Source organism: Gadus morhua, chromosome 15, assembly GCF_902167405.1.
Source record: "Gadus morhua chromosome 15, gadMor3.0, whole genome shotgun sequence".
NCBI classification, from domain to species: domain Eukaryota; kingdom Metazoa; phylum Chordata; class Actinopteri; order Gadiformes; family Gadidae; genus Gadus; species Gadus morhua.
Window position 1 is genome coordinate 5965322 of NC_044062.1, and position 24102 is coordinate 5989423.

General features: G+C 47.5%; 1 protein-coding gene across 1 annotated transcript in view; it reads right to left on the minus strand.

Annotated features, from left to right (window-relative positions):
• macrod2 (mono-ADP ribosylhydrolase 2) overlaps positions 1-24102 on the minus strand; it is a gene marked incomplete in the record, with an annotated part of 416799 nt that overhangs the window by 97967 nt on the left and 294730 nt on the right. Inside the window, 1 exon segment of the mRNA XM_030378886.1 lies at positions 10605-10635. Within this exon segment, the coding sequence (XP_030234746.1) occupies positions 10605-10635 (31 nt within the window).

Sequence of the window (24102 nt, forward strand, 5' to 3'; positions counted from 1 at the left end):
AGAGAAGACCCTATCACACTTATCTATAGGTTCTACACAACAGAAACTGTTACGTTACCCGTCGAGTTCCCCACAAGATGTCCTCAGCCCGAGGACATAAGGGACATAGGTACATCGAGGCACAGTTGTGTTATCACTGCCAATGTGTCTTTATTGTGCGGTCCAAACAAAACGCCCGGGAGATAATGCAATGTCACACGGCAGAGGAACAGACGGGCCAGCGAGGCCCATCTACCTGCTGCTGGATTAATCCAACTGTTGAGGCGGCGCGGGGAAACCCAACCGCTGGCCTAACACCGCGTATTGATTACACACACACACAGGCACTCACACACACATGTACACACAGGTTGGGATAATTTGTAATGGAAGTCAAGGGGAAGAATCGGCTGGAATCTCATTTCGAGACGATTTACTGCCAGCGTACGGTGTAGAAAACCTCCCAGAAATCCGACATCTTTTGCAATTACAGTCGAGCCACCTCAAACACCCCCAGGCTAGGTATGAGGTACAAATGAAAGCGCGTCTGCCATTACCCAAAACCGCTGACAAATCGGCTGCTCAAGAGACTGCTATTGTAGCGGCTTTTATGTGGCGGCAATTATGAGTCTAGTTTCTAGGTGAAACGTGACAGAAGCACTTGACTTCATGGGAACCCTGGAGCGAGTTGGAGGCAGCCCCGTAGGCAAGATGTAAATCCAGACTTTAGCAAGCTCCAACCTATGTACGGAAAGGTAGATCCTTTTTTTTTAGATGGTGTTTCTTTCTCTCACACCGCCCGGGGGGGGCCTGGTCGGCGACACAAACATGGAACTTTTCGGCTGCACTACGGGTACGAGGTCAGAGCCATTGCCGCCGACAACGACAACAGCTCCTCTCGCATTGTGGGTCAGGACCTCCATTCCGTCGCACTTAGACCTCTATCGGGGCCGTGCCAGCGCCTGTCCGTCAACTGGCCCGGGGGGGGGGGGGGGGGGGGGGGGCGCTAACGTGGTTAAATACGTACTCCCTTCCTCCGAGGGTCATGGCCGTTACTGTAACACTTTGTGACTTTCTTGAAATCGACTTAGCAGCGTTTCTGTGGCCTCGACGCATCCGCACACTCCCGCCCCGGCGACCGCAAACTTCCCCAGCAGCTTGCTCTCTTTCTTTCCTCGCCAGTGAAGTTGAAAACACTTGGCACATATTCCCCCTCGCCGTCAAAGAAATGAAGCAAGAGCAGACAAGCCGAGAAACCGAGAAACCGCCGGAGTGTCTCCGTGGTTTTCTTCACCTCCTTCCACCGTGACCACCTACTCACCTCCCCGCCACGTCACCTCAACTCCCCTCGCACCCTCGACCCCAGCGCCCTCCACCTGTTCACGAAGCAACTACACCCTCCCCTCCCCCCTCCCACTCGTGACCCTTGACCCCGGGCCCCTGTATCCCGCAGAGCTGCTGTCGAGCATGTGTCGGAGAAGGCCGATGGACTGGGGCTGTTCACATCTGTCGGGCCCCCCCCCCCCTGCCTTCTCTCTGAACTGCCTGCGGAGATGAGTACCGGACGTCGGACGGATGATGAAGGGGGTGTCTTAAAGTCTGCTCGCAGGTCACCAAAAGTACCGGCTTGTCTCCTAAGCACGGTTAACCTCCTTCCCCTCACCTCGTCCCCCCTTCCCCATGCTGGCAGAGCTAGCCAGGGTTACCTGCTGATGTTTTCCTCTTAAAAACAACCACCACACCTTCGCAGGTGTTGGCGCCCGGCGCCGGCGCGAATCACATGTCGTGCTTGCGCTCCCCGACAGATGTGCGAGGAGAAAGCTGAGAACGTGTGTAGGTATATAAATATGGATAAGATCAGAGAGAGTGGCAACAGCTGCTCGAGCCACGAGGTGTCAAACGATAAGCGAAAAACCCTCCGCCGACAGTGAGAAATAAAGTAGCACATTGACAAAGAAACACATCAACAAACAGACCCGACGTGTATCCAAGGCCTGGCTATGGGTCTTATTGACCCAGAGGCCCTCTTCCCACTTAGAGTTTGGAACCAGGATGGTGACTGGGTGCATGGCGCCCATTGTCTCCTTCGGATGCCACTTCAAACCTTAAAAGGAGAAAGTGGGATCGAGAGACATTAAATCTTAGCTCATGAACGGGACTTAATCATAACTGATAGGGCTATTGTAATTCAAAGCAGCGGGCGGGCGGCGGTGAGTATATTTAATCTATTTAGTGTGCCGTTTCTACAAATGCGCTATTGATTTGAATGCCATACCTATTAATCAGAGTGGAAGCAAGAGAGAGAGAGAGAGAGAGAGAGAGAGAGAGAGAGAGAGAGAGAGAGAGAGAGAGAAAGGGCAAGAGAGAGAGAGTTTGAGAGAGAGGGCAGGGGAGAGAGAGGGTGAAGGGGAGAAACAAAGAGTTTGAGAGAGAAAGATCAGGGGAGAGAGAGGGAAAATGGTAGAGAGAGAGAGAGAGTTTGAGAGACAGGGCACGGGAGAAAGAGGGAGAAAGGGAGAGAGAGAGAGGGAGTTTGAGAGAGAGGGTGAAAGGGAGAGAGATAAAGAGTTTGAGGGAGAGGGCAAGGAAGAGAGAGGGAGAAAGGTGGAGAGACATAGAGTTTGAGAGAGAGGGCAGGGGAGGGAGCGGGTGGAGGGAGCGAGAGGGAGAGACTTTAGGAGAGAAGGGAGGGGCGAGAGTGCCAGAGGAGAGAAACAAGGTGAGCCCGAGAAATGGACTTCACAAAAGATGGATAGGGTTGGAGCAAAAGAAGGAAAGGGTGATAAGACAATGGTGGGGGGGAGGGGGGGTGGTGGAGTGAGAGAGACTGGTGTGTAGAGAGAGACAGAGAGAGACAGCGAGAAAAAAGAGGTCAGTCAAGTCGAGGGGAGCATTGCTCGACAACAACAAGAAGGGCCCAAGGTTAACAACGGACTGACTGCATCTGCACCTCTCCCTCACATCATTTGTCTCTTCTCACAACATCGCCCATTTCCAAACCCCCCCCTCGCTCTCCGTCTCGCCCTCTCTCTCTCTCTTCCTCTCTCCTTCTCCTCTCTCACTACCTGTCTTCTCCTCCTGCTCCCCTTCGAGCCTTGCCAGGCGTGTTCATGAGCTACAAACGAGACACAATAAAATATCCCCTCCTCCTCCTCCCTCCTCCTCCTCATGTAGTGTCACTCATACCCCGACCAGCCCCGTCCACAACACACCTAACCATTGGTCCGTCTCGTGACCTTACAGGCTCCACACGAAGACCACTCCTTAAAGGACGGCCTTCTGTCTTATTTTTATATTTTTAAAAAAACAAAAGAAGGGATAGAGATTGACCACCTTTTACCGAGGTATTTTTTATGCTTGGCTCGGTACACATACAGAGGAACCTTGGTGAAGAACGATGCTTTGCCCTCTAAAATAGTGGTCCTCCATATTTTATTTTGACCAATATTTTCTTCAGCAAAGTACCCCTTCACTCTTCAAGTACGAAACATGTTGCTGAATTTATGAATTTTGTCATTCATTGGAAAGAGCGAACTGACACACAACCGAACTTGTGTGTTAATGTTCACGATTGAGCATACCTAATTATATTAATGTTGCATCCCGACTCTACTAATTTCTTCAAGGTGGGAAATTTTTTAACAATTATTTATAACCACTTTTAAAGGGGCAGTGTGTAGGATTTAGTGCCATCTAGCGGTGAGGTTAGACCTTGCAACCAACTGAATACCGCTGTAGAAACATGGCAATATAAAATGGCACAAAATGAAAACGGATTCCATAATCATTGGATGCTACGTTAATTAAAACATACTTATGGATATTATATTCAATTTCTGCCAAATCCATTCTGCTACAGGCCAATATGCTTTACACACTACACCTTTAAAACCACAAAACATATATATATATTTTTAAATATCCCAAGTACCCCCTGCCATCCTTCAAAGCACACCTAGGGGTACACACCACCCTCTTTTTAGAAACACAGTTCTAGAACACCACACCCAACAGACCCACCAAACACCTCGGTAACAACCCCCCCGCTGCCACCCACCGACACCACTCCCTCCACTTCCGCCTCCATTGCCTCATTTCTGCTCTGCGGAGGGTTGGCTGAGAGATAATCTGTCAGGACGGAGGAGGGGCCCCACGTCGGCAGCTGTGACGGCAGGGGCCTCCAGGGCTCACTGCTGCGCTGCTGCTGTGCTGCTTGGCCTGTCTCTCTCTCTTGCCCGCCCTCTATCCCTCTCTCTCTCTCTCTCTCTCTCTCTCTCTCTCTATCTCTTCCTCTCCATCTCTCGCCCCCTCTCGCCCCCCCTCGCCCTCTGTCTCTGTCTCTCTCTCTCTCTCTCTCTCTCTCTCTCTCTCTCTCTCTCTCTCTCTCTCTCTCTCTCTCTCTCTCTCTCTCTCTCTCTCTCTCTCTCTCTCTCTCTCTCTCTCTCTCTCCCCCTCCCTCCCTCCCTCGCCCTCTCTCTCTCCCTCGCCCACCCGCTCTCTCTCCCCCTGGTATCCTAGGCGGGGGATGCGAGCGTCTCTGGGAGATTTGTCTTCGTGAGCAGCGCTGATGGGATATGTGCACTGATGAGGACTCAGGTGGAGTGTGCTGTTATTTCTGGGGAAGGCGGCCCCACTTCATCACCAGGCCGAGCATGGAGCCAATGGAGGGGGACAGAGAGATAGAGGGGGAGAGAGAGAGAGAGAGAGAGAGAGAGAGAGAGAGAGAGAGAGAGAGAGAGAGAGAGAGAGAGAGAGTGTGAGAGGGAGGTAAGAGTGATAAAGGAAGAATAGCGACTTGAATCATAGCTACCGTCTTAACATTTCCTTATTTTTTTCACACCCTTTGGCAAGGCAGCAAAACGGGGTGTCGGGACTGTGTTAAGTCAGGGTCATGCTGTTGAAGCATATTCCATTCATGCTGTTCACAGAGCAGATGGAGTGGTGGTTGCTACATAATTGCATGTTGGTGCCAGATCCCGGCGACATTCACATGCAAATCAATGTAACAAGGAGCACCAGAACCGCCAAATCCGAATTAGAATACAGAAATTGTCTTTCAATGAAAGTGATTCTGCCCTTGCCTTGACATTTGCTTGCCCAGATCATCCATAGCATCTGTACAAAGCCTATGACTCAGTGATGGCTCCTCCAATAGTCTCATGGATGCCCGCAATTTGCAAACATGACTCATCCATGAGGTTAAGATAAAGGTTCCCTGCCCACGTCTGTAAACATCCAGCCCTTTGTAGCTCCTCAACACTCTCTCAATGGTGTGATCCACAAAGTCACTGAAAGGATACCTTTAGTGATGTTTCGACCTGCACTCTATTTTCCACTCATTATAGATCTAAGTGACTGAACTTTTCTCCTGAAGTTCTCCTTTAAAGCAGGTGTAGGTCACAACGGAAAGGCCATACACTCTGGCACACGGAGCAATTTCAAAAGATGTTTGATGCAATTGAGTAAATACAAAACTGGATCATCTGACCAGCAGACGAGCGGGTGCTGATACCGTTTGGCTCGCTAGCTAGTAATTATTTTGGTGTTATTATCTAAGTAGATAATGGCAGTAGCTTAAAAGAAACTGGTTGTCTAATAGTCGACCGTTGCAGCAGACTACATAAGGAAGCTTTAAAGTATCACAGTAGCATGCTAAACATGGATGGAGAGTATACAAAGTAGGATATCCTCAGCAGTCCGGATGTTTTATTTGATGAATTACCAAACAAAGACATGATCAAGCGCAGGATTAAAGACATGCCTGGTTCCGCGAGAACTGTAGAAAGGCGCATTACTGATACAGTTGAAAACGTTCGGCACCAGCAAAACTTGCATTGAATCGTGCGTCTATGTTCTTCAGAGCGCTCAACAAGAGCGTGGATATAAATGGCAGTCCACCATTTCATTTATTATGTGCCCTAGTCATTTTCAACATTTGAGCATGGATGAGTAGTACAACGTTTGGCATTGGCAGCAGATAATGCCAAATAAATAAATGCACATTATGAAAATAATAACTGGCACGGGTCTATCCTTTTTTTGTAAAAAATAAACACTGTAAAGTGTCAAGGGACATCCAACAGTTTGCCAACCCCTGCTTTAAATCATACCTGTGGAGTTTGTTCATCACATCCTGGGCTGGAGTGATTATTGAGGCACAAAAGCCATACACATCTCCTGTATCAATTCAGGTATCTATCAAGTAGAGATAGGTTGGGTAACCATGTATGTGGTGCAGTATGGCTCATCAGAGAACATACACATGAGCCCCTGATCCTCTTCAAAAATTAATTCGACAAGAATAGGTGCCAAACCAAAATAACAATGCACAGAAAACTATAGATGCGTATGCTGCAAAAGTCGCCTTTGTATTTCTTTGTCGGTTTTCCACGGCGAACGTGCAGCCCCATCACTCTCCCTTTTGTCAGCATGGCAACTCTCCCGCATGTTTAAGCCACAGAACTAACTTCCACAACAAACCTGTGTAGCTCAGGTGTTTTCTTCTGGCGCTCCACTTCAGAAAGAGCGAGGAGAGCGAGCACACCTCTACACACACGGCCCATATCCACCCCTGTGTTTCCCTGAGTCTTAATGATAGGCTGTGTTCCCATACTGCAAGCCATAAAAGAAAGACTTGTTTTGTATTGTTTTCCCTCCTCCGTGCCGCCTGCATAGGGTCTACGTGAAGTGGATGCTAGCGAGGTGCTTTTTTTTTCTGTTTTTCTTTATTTATGTTGCAAGCCTGTTCTCTATCATGCGCTGCTATTTCTGTTGGTTTCTATGTTTCAAAAAGGTTTGATAAATCCATGCTTAACAATGTATTCAAATGGGTACAAGCAATGGAGGTATTCTAACCATGATTGTCCATATTTAAGCTTCCTTCTTCGATATTTCACTCGCACATTTTTGGGTTCTCCAAATAAACGTCCTTCGGAAATCGCTTGTGGAACATTGAGTCCGGTCCGCGGTAAAGGTGGCCCGACCTGCTGACCGTTGAGCGAATGTCGAAGAGCAGTGGCAGAGAATAGCAAGGAGGCCCACAATGTTCCAGATGAGCGAAGGAGAAAAAAGAGAAAGGAGAAGAGAGAGAGAAAGAGAAAGTGGAGCTAAACGAGCCCGTCAGAGCCCGGCAGAGAGGTGAGCTGACCCCCGCTGGAGGACAGGGGATCGCTCCAGGACTCCGAGACGCCGAGGTCCGGGATGTCAAATGGCCGCCGGCGCTGCGGGCGGTCACACGCCCCGCTTCGGCACCCGGTGCCGGTGACCGTGACCGACATTGCGGACGTTGCGGACGTTCGGCTGGGAGGAAGAGGAAGAGGAGGAAGAACAGGAAGAAGGTGTTCGGGATGGAGAGAGGACATCCAGGCGTGGACGGAGCCGGTGTGGTGGTGGTGGTGGTGGTGTGGCGTCACAGAGGCGGACAGAGAGAGAGAGAGAGACCAAGGGGAGAGAGACGACGATCTCTGGGCCCTTTGCACTGGATGATGACCTTGCTTGGAAACCTTCCATGTGAATGATGTCATGCTTCGTCCTACATGCTATAAATAACAGCTGACATTTGCTGATGGTGGGGGTCGAGGGGGGGGGGGGGGGGGGACTACAAAGGGAAAGAAATTCAAAGAGTGGCGACGTCTGCTCATCCAAGTTCAACTTTTCACTTCCCGTCTTTTCGGGGGACTAATTCCATTGTCTCACCGGTGGGTAAGTATTTCCACATTTGGCTTATCGGTCGAGAAAATGGAGGAATAAGGTTGGTGTTGAGGAGCGCGGCTTAGCGAGGAGCTGTGGTAAAAGGGGGGCGATGAGGCTGCTGCTAGCGACTACCTCTGAGCGTACACACTCTGCTTCCCGCTGATAGAGCCCCTTGCTCTGTTTGTACCTTGAAATTCCCAACTCAGCCCGGGCTCCCTAAGCCCCCCCAAAGAAAATCCTGGGATTTAAGAGAAGGAAAAAGATGGGGAGGGGGTGTATCAGGGAAGGCTTCGGCATGGCAGCCCGGGCCAGCCTGCAGCCATCGCTGGCGAGAGATAAGGGACCACTGCAAAGTCCCCCCACTGCTTCCCCCTCCCCCCCCCTGCGTTGCACAACCTCCACCACATCCACCACCATCACCATCACCCTCACCAAGCCCCCCCCTCCTCAACCTAATCCTGAACAGGGGAGTTGGGTAGCAGAACGTGATGCTGGCTCCGGTCGAATCCCCCGTGCCGGGAACCTTTGATCTGGACGCCGTGCCCGGGACGGACGCATGCACGGACTCACCGGCAGAAGCCTGGTGGATTACGTCCACGCAGCACCCAACCACCGCCACTCAATCCCTTCTGTCAACAGTTCTCAGATGTGGCGCGGAGACCGGGGTGGAAAGGTGAAACAGAGTGGGGGGGGGGGGGGGGGGGGGGGGGGGAACCGCCTGACTCACCTCGTTCCTGAGCTCTGCGGCTGCGCTGCTAGAGACGCGAGTTAGAAGCTGAGGTGCTCATGGTTTTTTGATAGGGTTGTGAACTCCATGAGGTGTAGCGCGATCTCTCAGGTAAACAGGAGACTTAACGTCGTTGTCCTTGGACGTGCGTCGTGCCGCCGGGCCCGTCCCGCTCCGATCGTTACGAGGTCCACCCCCAGAGTGCTCTCTCGCTCCCCGCCGCCAGCTCCGATGAGGTACCGAGGGCCGGGGGTCTCGCACGGGTTGTTAAGTCGTCCCCAACTGTGACGCGAAAAATGGTTCATTTCAAGGGAAGGGGGTGTGTTTTATTAATGTGCGTCTCAGAGCGAAACGTGGTTGTGTACTAAGGAGAACACAGGGAGAGAGACAGAGATGGAGAGGGAGAGAGAGGGGGAGAGAGGGAGAGAGAGAGAGAGAGAGAGAGAGAGAGAGAGAGAGAGGGAGAGAGAGGGAGGCGGAGGGAAAGAGGGCAGGAAGACAGACGGACCCGGGATGCGACCTACATCAGTCGGGGCGGCCGGACCCCAAACTGGACTGTTTGGCTCCCCGTCACTGGGGGGAGACGTCGAGGGGGCGGCGTGCGCGTCTCGGGAGGAACGATCCGTTTACGCGCGGGTCGCGCGCCGGTGATGGATGGCCGAACAGGAGCGACACTTAATAACCTCTGTCCTGCCTGACGACCCCGCGGTCCGCGCCACGCGGCGGTTTTGTTTACGGGTGGCGCCTCCGACACGCTAGCCGTGCACAAACTCTGTTGCGGCTAATGGTCGGGACTGAGGGATTGGACTGTCAGCGGGCTCTGAGATCTCATTTTTCTTCCCCCCCCCCCCCCGGTGTCTGAGGTATCCCCCCTTCCTTCCCCCTACACCCCCACCCCCCCACCCCGCTCAATGCTAGGCCACTCCCCCGCCCCCCATCGTCTGACAGCGGTTGACTGAGCCCCCTAGACTATGGAGGTGTGTGAGGGAGAGAGAGGGTGTCAATTAGCATGAGGGTGTCCTGACAAATGTGTTTTCCCCCCTCTCACGAAGGCCCCGGATAACACGTCCCTGAGCCCTCCGTGGCTCCGCGCCCGCCGCACCGGGGCTGTGTCGCTGCCACCGTTCAACTCCGGAAATGGGTCAAGCTCACCAGTTCAGGCACGGAGGAATAGGGGTTGAGTGTGTGTGTGTGTGTGTGTGTGTGTGTGTCTTTGTGTGCGTGCGTGCGTGTGTGTGCTCGTGTGTGCTCGTGTGCGTATGTGTGTGCCGATTTCTAATGGCATGACACACCGGGAGGGTGATAACTCTTTGAGTGAGAGGAGTGAGACGTAAACAGAGAGACCAGGAGACACACCCTTGCACACAAAAAGCTCTTTGTGTACATGTGGCGAGTTGTGCGTTGATGTAATGCGTCTCGTACAGATGTAATATCTCACCGGCGGGGCGCAGCAAACCCCCCCCTTTCAGAGGCTGTTAGGGGTCACGGGGTCGGGGGGGGGGACCCAGATTGAGACACACAAGGTGGTCCCCACGCCCGGGACCACCATGTCTCCTCCCCTTGCTGTACCTGCTGATAGGAGCTTACATGTACACTCTGCAGCGCTAGGGCTCTCCAGCAAAGGTTCTGTTTAGAGAAGTTATTATGGCTCGGTTATTATGTGCGAGTGAAACATAAAAGAAGGAAGCTTAAGTATGGACGATCAGGGTTAGAATACCTCCATTGCTTGTACCCATTTGAATACATTGTTAAGCATGGATTTATCACCCCCCCCCCCCCCCCCCCCCCCCTCCCCCCGGACTCCCCCATCCAAACCCCCTTCCATCCCATGCCGCAGCACGGAGACAATTGATTTGTTCCTGGGGGCACGTATCGGAATCTGGGTGCGAAAACGCCGGTCGCTAACCAGCATCAATCAATAGAGCACCCTTATCCGGGAAGACACAGGCTTGCTGGCCTTATCGTGTTGCTTTCCTAATGTCATTCCGTCTGTATTATGTCGCTCAAAATTACAAGAACAACGCATATGCATACACAATGTGAATGACCTCCTGTTTGTTTTTCTTATGTTTCAGGTTATCCGAACATGAGCGATTATTTCTGTACGCTGGTTTCAGAGAGTGTTCTAATGGCTGAGATGAATGGCATTGTATGTAAAGGCAGAGAGTGATGTTGGTGAGATTTAGGACAGGAGACAAAGACTTACCGAAGATGCCGGTGGATATACACGGGAAGGCCTGTGTGAGGAGACAAGGAAATAGCAATCAAAACATGTTCCTACGAACAAAACACGTTTAGCATAAATAAAAACAGGTCAAGGTTAATCACACAGACAGTGAAAGGAAGTATCTGTGCACGGCAGCCGAGGGTACCCAGTGTTCTTTTTTTGTTCATTTATTTTGTTTTGATTCGTAGGCAGACAGTAGTAAATATGTCATATTGACACGAATACTATCTCCGGGAAAATACAACTTTCCTGTCACAAACCATAAACCATCTTCACTTTTCACTTTTCACCACAACTATACCTCATTGTTTACTAGGCTAAAAAGTCCTCATAGATACATTACTATTGAATAATCAACTACTGAATGCATTTTATTTTTTGCTTTGGATAAATTATTATTTATTGTAGTCCTAGTGACTTTGCGTCTTTCAATTTTGTCACCTTCATTTTACCAGGAGAGTCTTTTGAGATTTAAAATTTTGTAAAAGGGTGGCCAAGGTATAAACAGTGTCACATAGAGTTTCAACAGACACCAAATAGGCAAACAAATGACAGTATATGACACATTATGGAGTGGTAACACAATCTGATCCAAAGAGCTTATCAGGAAAGTCCATACTAAAAGCAATGCAGGATATGAGGCCAAACCTTGATGAATGATTCAGAAACATTAAAGAGATCTCCTACAGAGATTGCTAAATAAGTGCCCTGGTAAGAGGTCAGGCAGACCTTTCAAAATAAAAATCTTCCAGTGGCTGAGCCTACGCCTGTTAACTGAGGGCCAGCCAACGTTGGCGTACAAAGTGCAGAGATGCGTCAGGGCTTCAGCCCACGGCCCAGAGACCTCGGGGTGTTGCACGTGATTATAAAATGTCCCCATAATCAACGAGTGGTACTACAGTGGCAAAACTGTTATTTCTGGATTCAGAGGAAAACACTTGATATTAAGTTTTAGTTTTCTCGTTGAGCTCTCGAATGTGTTCATTAGATAGTGGTGAGTCATACATAAGAATGCGACTTTTACCTAGCTCTGGATATAAAATAGTATATTTATTTAATATATATGGACGTATTTTGTAAACTATTTCATTGGAAATAATTTCAATATATTTTGAAGTAAAAATAACACACAACAACTGTGACCTTTTTTCCCCTGCAGAACAGATATTTTTGGAAATGCAGAGGTCGGTGAGTGTGATATAGGTGCAGAGTAAGGGGAGCTCATTAAATACTGTTATGACAGAGAGAAAGAGAGAGAGAGAGAGAGAGAGAGAGAGAGAGAGAGAGAGAGAGAGAGAGAGAGAGAGAGAGACAATGAAAAGAAAGAAAAACTGACAAAGAGAATGAATGCGAGAGAGAGGGACTTAGATTTTCTCCCAGGTACGCTCTCAGGCGTGCAGAGCCCTTTAACACTCAAAATCATCCAGGATATTTGAACACACGCTGGGTCCGGCACACATGAGAAGCGATGCCAGTAAAAATGGATGCCACACGAACACAGTCAATTTACCGCAATCATCGGTTTCCCAGCAGTCCTGCGCCAGTGAGTCCGCACTGGGCAGAATGTGCCTGGGGGCTCAGTGGATCACATGTGTGGAGCCATGCAGCCCCAGCAAGGCCTCCTCTCCTCAATAGTCTGGAGGCCATAAGTCTCATGGTAAGGAGGATTGATCCAGCCCTGGCAAGGCTTCAGCCCAAAACATTGTACTGCCCTTTAAACCGAGCGCATTGGTACCATACTATGTAGTCCACTACCCTTCGATAACATCTGACTAATACAACTCGAAAACATTGAAAACTTTCCACTTCGTTATCCACATCCTGTTGGTTGGTGAGAGCTGATTTGGTATTTGATTGGAGATTTAAGAATTCAGCCGATTTTTGTGCGAGATTTGTCAATTTCTTAACTTCAAAAGATTTAAGGGTTCCCGTTTGACACCCATCCAAGGTCTGTTATATTATATTCATCCTTATTGTGCGGTAAGTTAATGAATATATTTCTAGACTACAAAGGGTGGTAATTATTTAAAGTAAAGTTTGTAAAGTTAGAAACAAGTTTAGATATGCATATTAATTAGGAGATTAGTGTGTGAGTGTGAGTTTGTGAGAGAGAGAGAGAGAGAGAGAGAGAGAGAGAGAGAGAGAGAGAGAGAGAGAGAGAGAGAGAGAGAGAGAGCGAGAGAGAGCGAGAGAGAGAGGGAAAGAGAGAGAGAGAGAGAGAGAGAGAGAGAGAGAGAGAGAGAGAGAGAGAGAGAGCGAATAGTGTCCGGTATTACTATAATCTGTGATACTAATATCTGTGCTTCTGTTCAGCCTACCTTCATTCTCGTAATTAGTATGCAGAAATAGAATGCAATTAGTTATTCCCCATTCTAATTTGGATTAATAATGCAGATGAGGAATCAAACTGAAACACGTTCCCTTTCTTAAATGAATAGATCATTAATTTAAGAAAAGTGAGACAGAGAGTCAATACATTAATATAAAATAATTAAAATGCAAACCATCATACGTGTGTCCATCATCATTTTGCAAACACTTTTCCTATACATATTATAAATACACAGGCCCTATTTCTTAGCATTGCATCGTATCTTATATGAGCTCATATCAATGCATAATTGATTAGCATTGTGTGCAAATGCAGAAGGCATGAAATATGGGATGACAAGTATCAGGGTCACAACTCTTCTTACAGTAACACATAATGATTATTGAAAGGCATGCCGGAAAACAATGACTTATTATCTACCTCAGGCAAAAATATTTATTGCTGTCTTTTCTGAGGAGATTAGAAAAAGTAACCACCCTGTAATAGTCCTCGCGCTGCAGCATTTTGCACCAGATGTATTATTCAAGTGTGTCTTTAGAGCTGAAAATAGTTTCATTATTCTTAACTTCTGTGAGCAAGTATATTATGATACATAGGCCTGACTCGCCTCTCCCCTATTCCACATTCATCTTTTTAAGTATATTAATAAACAGTAAGAGAGGATGTGTTTTTTTTCTCAACGGTTCCATTTGTCTCAAAAGCAGCTGAATGCGTACTTTAATACTGCATTTATCAAAAGGCGTGGCCACGGCGTTACTATAATACGAAGACAAATGAAAAGCAGCATTTGGACCAACAATTCACAAGTGAATTAATGCGTAGCGAATGGAACTGGATTTTCTGACCATCAGTCAATGTCCGCGTGTTTAAAACCTTGCAGCAAACACAGACCCCAGCGTTACGCCTCACCAACCTTGTGACGTCGTAGTTAGAATGATGCCGACACTTGCGGCCGTTGGCAAATATTGCCTTATTTTAGGATGTTGGAAAACAGTCGATTCATAGATTCAAAGAGTGCATTTACAAATAAATGTTTTTCAGTGTGATAGCTGATTGTGCTTGTCAGCTGGTTGTTTTGCTATGTTCCCAGGCGTTTGTTTGCACTGAACTAACTGACAGATATTTTTCTATTTTTTTGTTTCGAAATCAGACATCTACAGAGAAAGGCGTTTATGAGAATATCCCCTGTGCTGTGATATTTGAATTCATTGTGCTTTTTAACACATCAGAGAACTTGACACTTTGCTTCGAAAACACAGATGTCCTTTAAGTTCTTGCTTGCAGCAAAGCAAACACAGGAAAGTTAAGTTGTTTTAAAGTGAGGGTGATCCTTGTCTTCTTCTGACAGCTGATTTAAATATTTTACTTGATCTTTCACCTCACTAGGTTGACTCTGAGGTTCAGACAGAAACACAGCTACGTTACGTAAAGCATTGGGACGTCTTTTTAAGTGCCATACTGTTCTTTGCTGAAATGTAATCAAGCCATGGTTCAATTTGTCAACCATACCTTGATGATAACTCTGTGTAACTGTGACATAACAGCCAACAGTATCAAAGGGTTAGGGTTATATTCATGCTGAATTATTCCATATTTTATTACATTTAGCATAGAGACAACCCATTAAGATGACCTTGAGTGTCAATGTGTGTGGCTGCGTGCATGTGTGTGTGTGTTTGTGTGAGTGTGGCTGAATGCATGTGTGTGAGTGTGTATTTTTGTGCGTGTCTGCACACAAGCTTTCATGTCTGTGTTTGTGTGGCTGTGTGCAAGTGTGTGTGTGAGTGTGCCCGCGTTCCTGTGTGTGTGTGTATGTTTTTGTACGTGGTTGCGTGCATGCTTTCAGGTGTATGTCTGGTGTGTTTTTGTGCTTGGCTGTGTGTATTTTTTTGTATGTGTGGCTGCCTGCATGTGTGTGTGTGTGTATGTGTGTCTGTGTGTGTGTGTGTGTATGTTATGTGTGTGGCTGTGTTCGCGTGTGCGCGCAGGGGGTGATGACATACTGTCAGTATAATCAATTAGAGGCACCTTTTATTAGTTGTCTGGCCAATCCATTAAAGGTTATTGATCTCTGGGGACAGGAGGACGGGGGATGGCAGTAGTGGGCGGAGCGCATTAGGTAATGACTTTTATTAGATACTGTAAAGACACTGATGTGACACGTTTGCAGCCCTTGGCTCCAAGAATCAGGTAACTGCCAAACCCGCAAAAAAGTGGGAGTGGAAAATGCCATAAAATTGTCAAACCTCAAGAGGTTGCCCTGTATTTCTCATTTATACAAGATTCCTTTGGAGGGCCCAATAAATCGCATTCAAGGGGGTCTACAAATGTTTCACAACACAACTCCTAATCGATACCTGTAAACATCTTAATGCCTGAGATTATCCACCGGCATGCCATAAAACGCTCCGTTCCTAAGACGGGGATTCATAACAACAGCGGTCCGTGCCAGATGCCCGCCCCCATTCATCAAAAGAAAAGCAAGCCGTATCCTTCAAGGAGACCGCCGTTCACGGCAACCTGTGAGAAGGCTACCGGCAGATTTACTCCCCAAAAAATATTGTCTCGAGCGCTGAAAGCAGAAAAATACTTCCTCAGTGCCAAACAAGGCTTTTTTCGTCAAGGCGGAAAAAGCATATTGTTACCACGACTGACGACGTGCGCGTACGGGGCCACCGTAGAAATCGTGGTGACATTTAAGACTAGTTAAGCACGCGTGTAGCCGGGCCCGACGTGTGTAGCGGTGTATATAGGCACCCGGTGTTAATTAGGGAGAATTGGCAGCGTGAACCCCAGTCATGACTTATGATTCCTGGCTGGGTTTATTATTTCTGTGTCTGTCGGCTCATTAGAAGTGAGTCAGCGAGGAGCAGTCGGCCCGGATGCAGCGGGCGCTCCGCCTTGTCTCGTTGCTTGTTTTCCTTCTCCGTGGGCTTAGGGGAACGTTCCGGAAATTGGTCACAGGGGAAATTATTCCGCTGCCGATGCTCCTCCCTAATCTATCACCTCGCTTTAAAGTAGAACGCGGCGGGCACAGGCATATGTGTGTGTATAAATATGTATATAAATATATATTTATATATATATATTTATTTTGTATTTTTTTATTTATCAACCTCCCTTCTTCTCCCTAGATGTTCATATCCTCGGAAGTGATGTAACACTGCCACTGATTATGTATGTATGTATGTATGTATGTATGTATGTATGTATGTATGTATGTATGTATATATATATATATATATATATATATATATATATATATATATATATATATATATATATATATATATATATTTGTATTATGTATATATGTTTGCTAAGTACCACAACACCGATCTGAGGCATAAACTGACCTATAACCTCACCAATAAATTGAAATTCATCTCTAATTATGGATAGGAAAAAGGACCTTCTAAGAAATCATTTATTTTTTAGAGCATTTCTATATATTTTCTTGACTTAATTATCGCTTTTCTAAGTCCAGTTTTGGTTGCTGGGAGAGAACTACAATTGGCAATCCCCTATATCACACAGGTACACCCAACGCCTCCTGCAGACATCAAGTCATTTGTTAAGCGGCAGGAAGTGACAGCATTGGCGCTCTGACCAGCTTCCTGGTGCGGCCGCTCTACTGGCTGTCTGTTGCTGTCACAACAACCCATGCCCCAAGGCTCCAGGCTCCAGGCTCCAGGCTCCGGGCTCCGGCCCTGCCAGCTACCTCACCGGGTGGTCGTGGCCAGCAGTGTGTGTGTGTGTGTGTGTGTGTGTGTGGAGAAAACGTTGGAAAGTCAGGCTCAGGGTGACCGCTGGACGCCTCGGCGAGGTTCCCGGGCAGCGGCTCGTCTCAGCTGGGTGAGTAAATAGCACTGGACCCTGGGCGCTCACCCAGAGAGCCCAGTCGCACGGCCCGTTTGCAGATGGATGCTTTGCTTATAAATCACGGTGACGAGGGCAGACCTTGGGCAGACCGCCGCCGTCGCCGCCTCAGGTGTGAGTGTGGCACGGACCCGCGGTCGGAGGACGGATCTGCGCTGGATTACGACCGGATATACGTTTGAATAACGCCGGCAGGGGGGCGTCGCTGTCTGAGAGGGCGGTATATGGGTTTGTGACCTGTTTATCACCCCAGCTTTTCCTCTCTCTCTCTCTCTCTCTCTCTCTCTCTCTCTCTCTCTCTCTCTCTCTCTCTCTCTCTCTCTCTCTCTCTCTCTCTCTCCCTTTATCCGTCTCTCTCTATCTCTCTCTTCATCCGTCTCTTTCTCTCTCTGTTCATATCCGTGGAAGTGATGTAACTCTGCCAACTGATTATTTAAGTGTGCTACAATGGCAAAAAAAAAAAAAACAGAGCGGATGAGAAAAGACAGGATCTCATAATCAGGGAGGCTAGTGCTGTACTTTCCCTTTTGATAAAACATGAAAAGCACAGTTGGAGCGGTAATGGTATCATCAAATGTGAGAAAATAAAACAAGTTCTTACGAACGAGTAAATCAAAGACAGAAGTCTTACTTTGTTTTCCGAGTTGAGTTTTGAGATATAATTTCATCCACATAAGCTCCTATAAATCAGGCCAACGTCAAAAACACAAGACTGGACTAAGAAAGATTCAAAAGCATTGGCTATTCAAGTATAATATATCTATCTAATATATATTTTTTCAATGGATGCTATAGAATCACAACCATATCCCCTAGTATATTCCCTGAAGAAGCTATAAAAAAAACGCTATAACCACATTTACCAAAGCTCTACAAACAAAATAATGAACACAAAAAACAACAAGCACCCCACATTAGTTTCCAAGCCCAACATCGGTATCTGGGATTAGAAACGCACTCTGTGCAGTGTTTTCGGTGACCCCCCGAAAAGCAGTGTAATTACCATTGACTCGTGAAACATACATTCCAATTAGGCGGCTGATAGTCCCGTCTCCCCCTCTTTTCACACCGTAGGTCCAAACAACCCACACCCCCTTTGTTATGATGCCCTCAAAAAAAAAAAAAATCGCACGTTTGCGAACCAGGGCTTAATTAATGGAAACAGCACTTGAAGCCGAGATGTTTTCTGTCAACTGGAAACAGAGAAAAACGCGAAATCAACTTTTGCTGACGGAGGCTCACGGATTCTCCATGATTGCCATCATCGCACTTAATGCCTCCCCACAACAACAACAACAGCATCAACAACTGGGCTGCACCGGATCTCGTCTGAACACAAGGCTGGGATGAAGAGCATTGCAGGGAGAGGCTGGGAGGCTGGGAGAAACCGAGGAGGGGCGAGGCGATTCTCCTTCATCACGGATGAAGACGGGGTTGGTTACGGAGGCATGGGAAGGGGATGGCGGCTGGGGGGGAGGAGGGGGGCTGCACAAGCGTGGCATCTCGGGGTGGCGGTGGTGGTGGAGGGAGCGGGGGGGGGGGAAGGGGTGCATAAGCGTGGCGTCTTCGGAGCGCTATTCAAAGTGGGGAATGTTAAGCAGGGCTCAAGGCGACACAGAGTATCAACGCAACGCTGCGACAAATGGAGGCACAGGGAGAAGACTTCGGCATTGGCGTTCGCCGTCGAGCAGGCGACCGGTAAATGGGCTAACGGAAATACACACACGGCGCAGGAGGCAGCAGCGGGAAGCGGATGCGTTGAATTCCCTGGGGGGGGGGGGGGTTGGTTGAGCTGAAGCAGAAATGCAATACTTATGCATGCCGATTCCGTCAGCCCGAGGCCCCCCCCGCTGTATGATTGACCAGTCAGCAATTTGCATGTAAGCTGAAAGTTGCGTTGAATGACATTGGAAGGGAATTGGTTTAATTGTGTTGAACCGGGAATTTTTTTATTCAAGCAGAGCTTTTAATTGTTTCGTTATTTGTTAAAAAGTAAATAAGCATCACAAGGGGCACAAGCCACTTTTCACTTTAGCAATGTAGGGAGGGCATTTTGTTCTTCCAGTCCCTCTTATATCTCCCCGATCTCCCAAAAGGTTTGGCTGTTGACACTGATTTTCCAACCGTCAGCGACAGAGCATTTGATAGCCGCATTAAAAAAAGAATTGCCACCGCATTGAACCGGAAATTGGGCACCGGCGAGTCTCCTTAATATTTATGCATGAGAATCCCTTTGGATTCCACATCTCCGATCGCCGAGGCGGAGAGAGGCGCACACAAACAAAAAGATGGTTACGTTAGCCGTCGCAAAAGTCTGACCGCTCTAATCTGCCCATGATTGATGCATGTTAAATGAAAAATAGACGAAAGCCAACCCACAGTAAAAAGATTCACACAAACACACACACACATATATATATATATAAATTGTTCATGTTAATTTTTTTCATATCTGATATTCCATTGTTGCACCTCTGCACACAGCTGCAGGCTATTCAGTTTACGTAACCCTATTGATTAATGATTGCTCAACTACTGGAACAGGCTACTTCGTGGACAAGGAAAAATAAAAGAGGGAAGCAGAGCGAGAGAGGCATAGAGCAAGAGGGCAGAAGAGACTAAGAGGTCGAGCAGCTGCCTCCAGTCCCATTCATTGAGAACCTCATAGAAATCCTAACTTGCATCAAAGCAACAAACTTAAGTAAGATCTTTACCTTGAGGTGGTAATAAAGTTGCTATTAAATAATGTGTTGCATTCTATGTGATACATAATTAGGTAAAGCATGCACCATCATGTATTCATAACATTATGAATTCGAGAAGATATCTACAATGTGTCTAAGAAGGTCTTTTCAGCAGACGTAATTATAAAAGCTTCTCAAAGGATATCATTATTCAATCAGTTTTTAAAGATGGTGTAGGGTCAAGTGACACTTTGGAATCTGTTGCATAATGGAGGTATAAACCATTATGTAGCCATGGTCAAAGTGTTCACACGAAGAAAGGAGATAAAGGAACCAAAGAAGAAAAGTGTGAAAAAGTGGAGCGGAGAAATGTTAAGAAATTCATTCAAAAAGCTGGAAATATAACGCATCAAAGGTGACAGCCGACTCGGAAGGAAACGACCCAGGGTACACGAGTATATTTAGGTAAGTATATGTCTGAGATATACTGCTCCTGCTGTGCCGCTTTGGGGTGTAACATAAGCAGAGGAAGGAAGCTGGGATGATCGGGGGACATCACGCAGTTCCTGGTATGTACCACATGAAGAAATGAGGCCCTGGAGGCTGATCTCACTGACTAATCAAATATAAATATCACACTTTTACTTGTGGCCTTACTTTCTTTTTCTTCCATTTATAAATCATTTCCAACTGCACTTCAAATCAAGAAAGGGAATAGACGCTATATGCCATGTGGAAATAGACGATGATAGCTTTTTCCGATGGAAGACAGCTTATTAGGAATCGTCTCCATTTCATGGAAGTCCTTAAGAAGAGTTCAAAGGCCGTTCCATCAAGAGGAGTTAAAAGTTCGCTCCTGACGACGAGTTCCCAGCCTGTCTTGTAGGTGAAGTCGGGCGATGCATCACATCTCGATTTGTGACATCACAAATTTCAGAGATGGTTCTCGCGTCTAGTGCTTTTGTTAATGCCTACGCTGTACATCTACTTCATATCCGCAATGTGTTTGAAGGAGCTTCGTGATAATCAAACAATGGCCAAAAGATCAACTTTTCACGGATTCTAACGAAACCTAGGAGTTGAATGATCACATTAATGAGCACACGTACAATCTCTCTCTCTCTCTCTCTCTCTCTCTCTCTCTCTCTCTCTCTCTCTCTCTCTCTCTCTCTCTCTCTCTCTCTCTCTCTCTCTCTCTCTCTCTCTCTCTCTCCAGATCTATATAGACACTGTATATATCTATATATATATAAATATACACACATCATATATAGATCTATCTATCTATCTATCTATCTAGATAAATCTAACTCCTCTGGATGTGGTCTTTGGATGTCTCGGCAGGGATTCTCCAGAGGCGGAGGCGAGCTGCAGGGGTCGTGCAGGAGTCAGTGGGACAAGGTAAAACAGCAGAAGGGCATTAGCACCTGGTCAGTGGTGTGAGTGGGCCGTACGGTGCTAGTGCTGCCGCGGCTTCTCCTTCCTCTGGCTAAAATTAGACCCAGCCGTCGCCGACACCCAGGACAGGGCTGTCAATGGAGGATAGAGCCCAGCGAGAGAGAATAAAATGTCCGGTCCCTAATAGGGGTTGTTTCCCCCGACCGCCTGGGGGCGATCCCGACTGTCTCGATTGGATACGTCCTTCAGAGGTTGACCTCTGTCCCGAAGCACGGGGGCACGGTTGTGTCTTCTCTGCACATCTGTGTCACCCACATACCGAATGCGCAGAGTTTACAAGACGACAAAAGTGCCAGGGGAAGATGTTTCTTTTTCAATCAGACGCGATTCCACGTTCAGCAGGGTAGTGATATGCAGGTGGGGAGCCCGGCGAACCGGCAAAGCAAACATATATTGCGAATATGCAAAGCATTAGAAATGAAAAGCACACGGGCATTCAAACTCCCGTTTCAATCCTTCTTTATGGTTTGATTCCAGTCCAGGGCGCCTGATCAGCGTCATGCTCTGAGGGTATGAGGATCCTCATGGGGGAGGAACTACTTTGCTCCCCCATGAGGAAAGTAGTTACTCTTGGGAGATACCCGGTTTCAATTATATTGTTTTAGACGAGGGCGATGACTCAAAGAGTCTGTGTGTGTGTGGGCTCCGAGAGCAGACGAATACAATGGCCCTGCCACAAGACAAAATAAAGTCAAAGCACTTTTGACTTAAAATAGACCGAATGAAGAGGATTACTACGCTCCAGTGTTGTTCATCCCCGGTGTCCATAAAAGCAGATTAAATACTGCTTATATTTAGAACAAAAGGTCTGCATTTCTAATCACAGCATGGAGATGATCTTTCAGCATCAATTGATAAAACGGTCCGCAAATCCCCCTTAATATTAGCACGGTAATATTCTGCCATGTTAATCAAGGGCTATTATAAAAGCAAAGGAGATGAATGATGAAATATTGAATCCATCATACGACACACTCTCAAGTGTAATAGCCTTTTATCCATGTGTTCAATGGGCAGGCTAAAACCAGGGTAGTGTAGTTTTCCTTTAATGCTGGCTACAACACGGAGCCATAAATCTGAAGCAGCCCAGAGCTAGGAGAAACCAACACTAATTAACATAAGTTGTGAGAGGTCAAAGCCGGTGTCGTATTAGCAAGAACAAACACTATTTTTCAATTCCTATACTGGTCGGATGCTCTTTAAGTAATAGGTATTTTAGAATTCAGCCAACACAGATGCGTGGAAATCGCCTCACACACACAAACACACGGTGCGGTGTGCTTTCCACAACCGTTGTCAAAAGGCAAGCAAATATGTGCGAGAGAGGTCTTGAATTGTGGGATAAAGAAAACACATCTTAACGAAGCAGGCACTCAAAAGGCACGGCCTGAATTGTGGGTCTCTTCAAGGCGGTTTGCTGGTCCATTGTAAAAACATCGTGGCACAGAACGGAAATTCATACTATTCATTTTTTTTTGTAACAAGCGCGACCGGCGCTTCGGAGCACCTTTGTCCAAGGACAATGCAGACTCGGAGGAGGTCACCTCTCCCTCTGTGGGCCCGTGGGCGATTCGCACTCACTTTGATCCCTGGCTCCGCTGCTTGTACAGCCGGGCCCCGACTCAGGAGAGTGGGGAGGGATTAGGGACAGGAGGGCGAGGGGGAGAAGGAGAGAGAGAGAGAGAGAGAGAGAGAGAGAGAGCGAGGGAGAGTGACAGCTCCCCTTGTGTTTTACTCGTTTCACCACTCTTTATTTCGGGACTGGGGAGAGAATGTGCACTTCAATGGAGCCTTCAAGGTGTCTTGTTTCGAAGAAACCCTGGGCACTTAAAAGAGCGATCAAAGCAGTTGTTGGGTCATTGATAACGGTATAATGGCTTGCTTTGAATGAACGGGCGTTTCGCAAGACATTCGGCGCACTGTTTCAAAACCGGTGGCTATTAGTCATGCCGTGGTTTTCATTTCCATATGTGTTCTGTGCCTCTTGGGTACGGACTCGCGCACCGGTGTGTATTACGTGTGCTCGAGTCGTGACACAGTTGATAATAATATTCACACCTTACGGGGAAAAACACAAGTGTGCGGTGCCTTTGTAACTCCTTCCTTTGTCTTCGCACGAAAAGGCCAAATGTGAAAATGTTTGTGCACATTAGTGCGTGTCGCCGGGTTTCTTTTCTTTCATGTTGCTGTTCGAGCGTTCCTCGTTCCTGGACCTAATAAGCCCACAGATACAGTCAGAGTTACAACCAGCATTATCCTGGTACAGCATACAGCATCACGTACCGAGTGTTTAATCCCAGTGCATATATAGTAACACCGTAAAGCTATGTGCGCTATATGCGGTATGTTATGAGGGAGCCAGGCCATGAGAAATCCCAGGGGTTACCACTAGGCTGCAAGGCGGTTATTATGATGGACCGCGTTTCAGAGAGGCACACAATGGGAGATCTCAACTCATCCTCTGCCACCCCCCCCCCCCCCCCCCCCCCCCCCCACCCCCCGCCCCTCTCCACCACCACCACCACCACCACCACCACCACCCTACGCTATATGCAATCATCTGAGAGGGGACTCTCCACCCAACCCGTTCACAGCAGTAAGCAACTCAACCTCACAATTTCTCTCCTCCGCTCCCCCCACGACCTCCAGGGAGGAGCGGATGATACACCTGGCTCCCCACCTCAGGGAAACTGCTTTATTCATGCTAGGCTCCGGGAATGAGGGATCAACCGAGGTGGAAGTGTTCCCCGGAGCTTGCCCGCTCTGCGGGGCATCGCTTAGTACTTCCATCGTCCTTTTTTCAACTTTTTTGTCTCCTATTGTCCGACAAGGCTCGCTCGGATGCACTGGATGCTATAGAGGAAAATATGTGTTTCGATGTTGTTTTTTAAAACATGCAAGACGAGCGACTTAAAACCAAGCACCACTGCAATGCCGAAACAGGGAATCCACCGTTAAACCCCAAACTAGCTTTATTCCTCTATTAATTCTTTAAAGAAACCAATAAATCTCCCACTGTGACTTCTCTATAGGAGACTATGCTTCTCAAAGGAGGACTAGAGATCGAAAAAACAACAACACCGGGAACATAACTATGTGCAACGCTGTGTGCCTCCGGTAATAT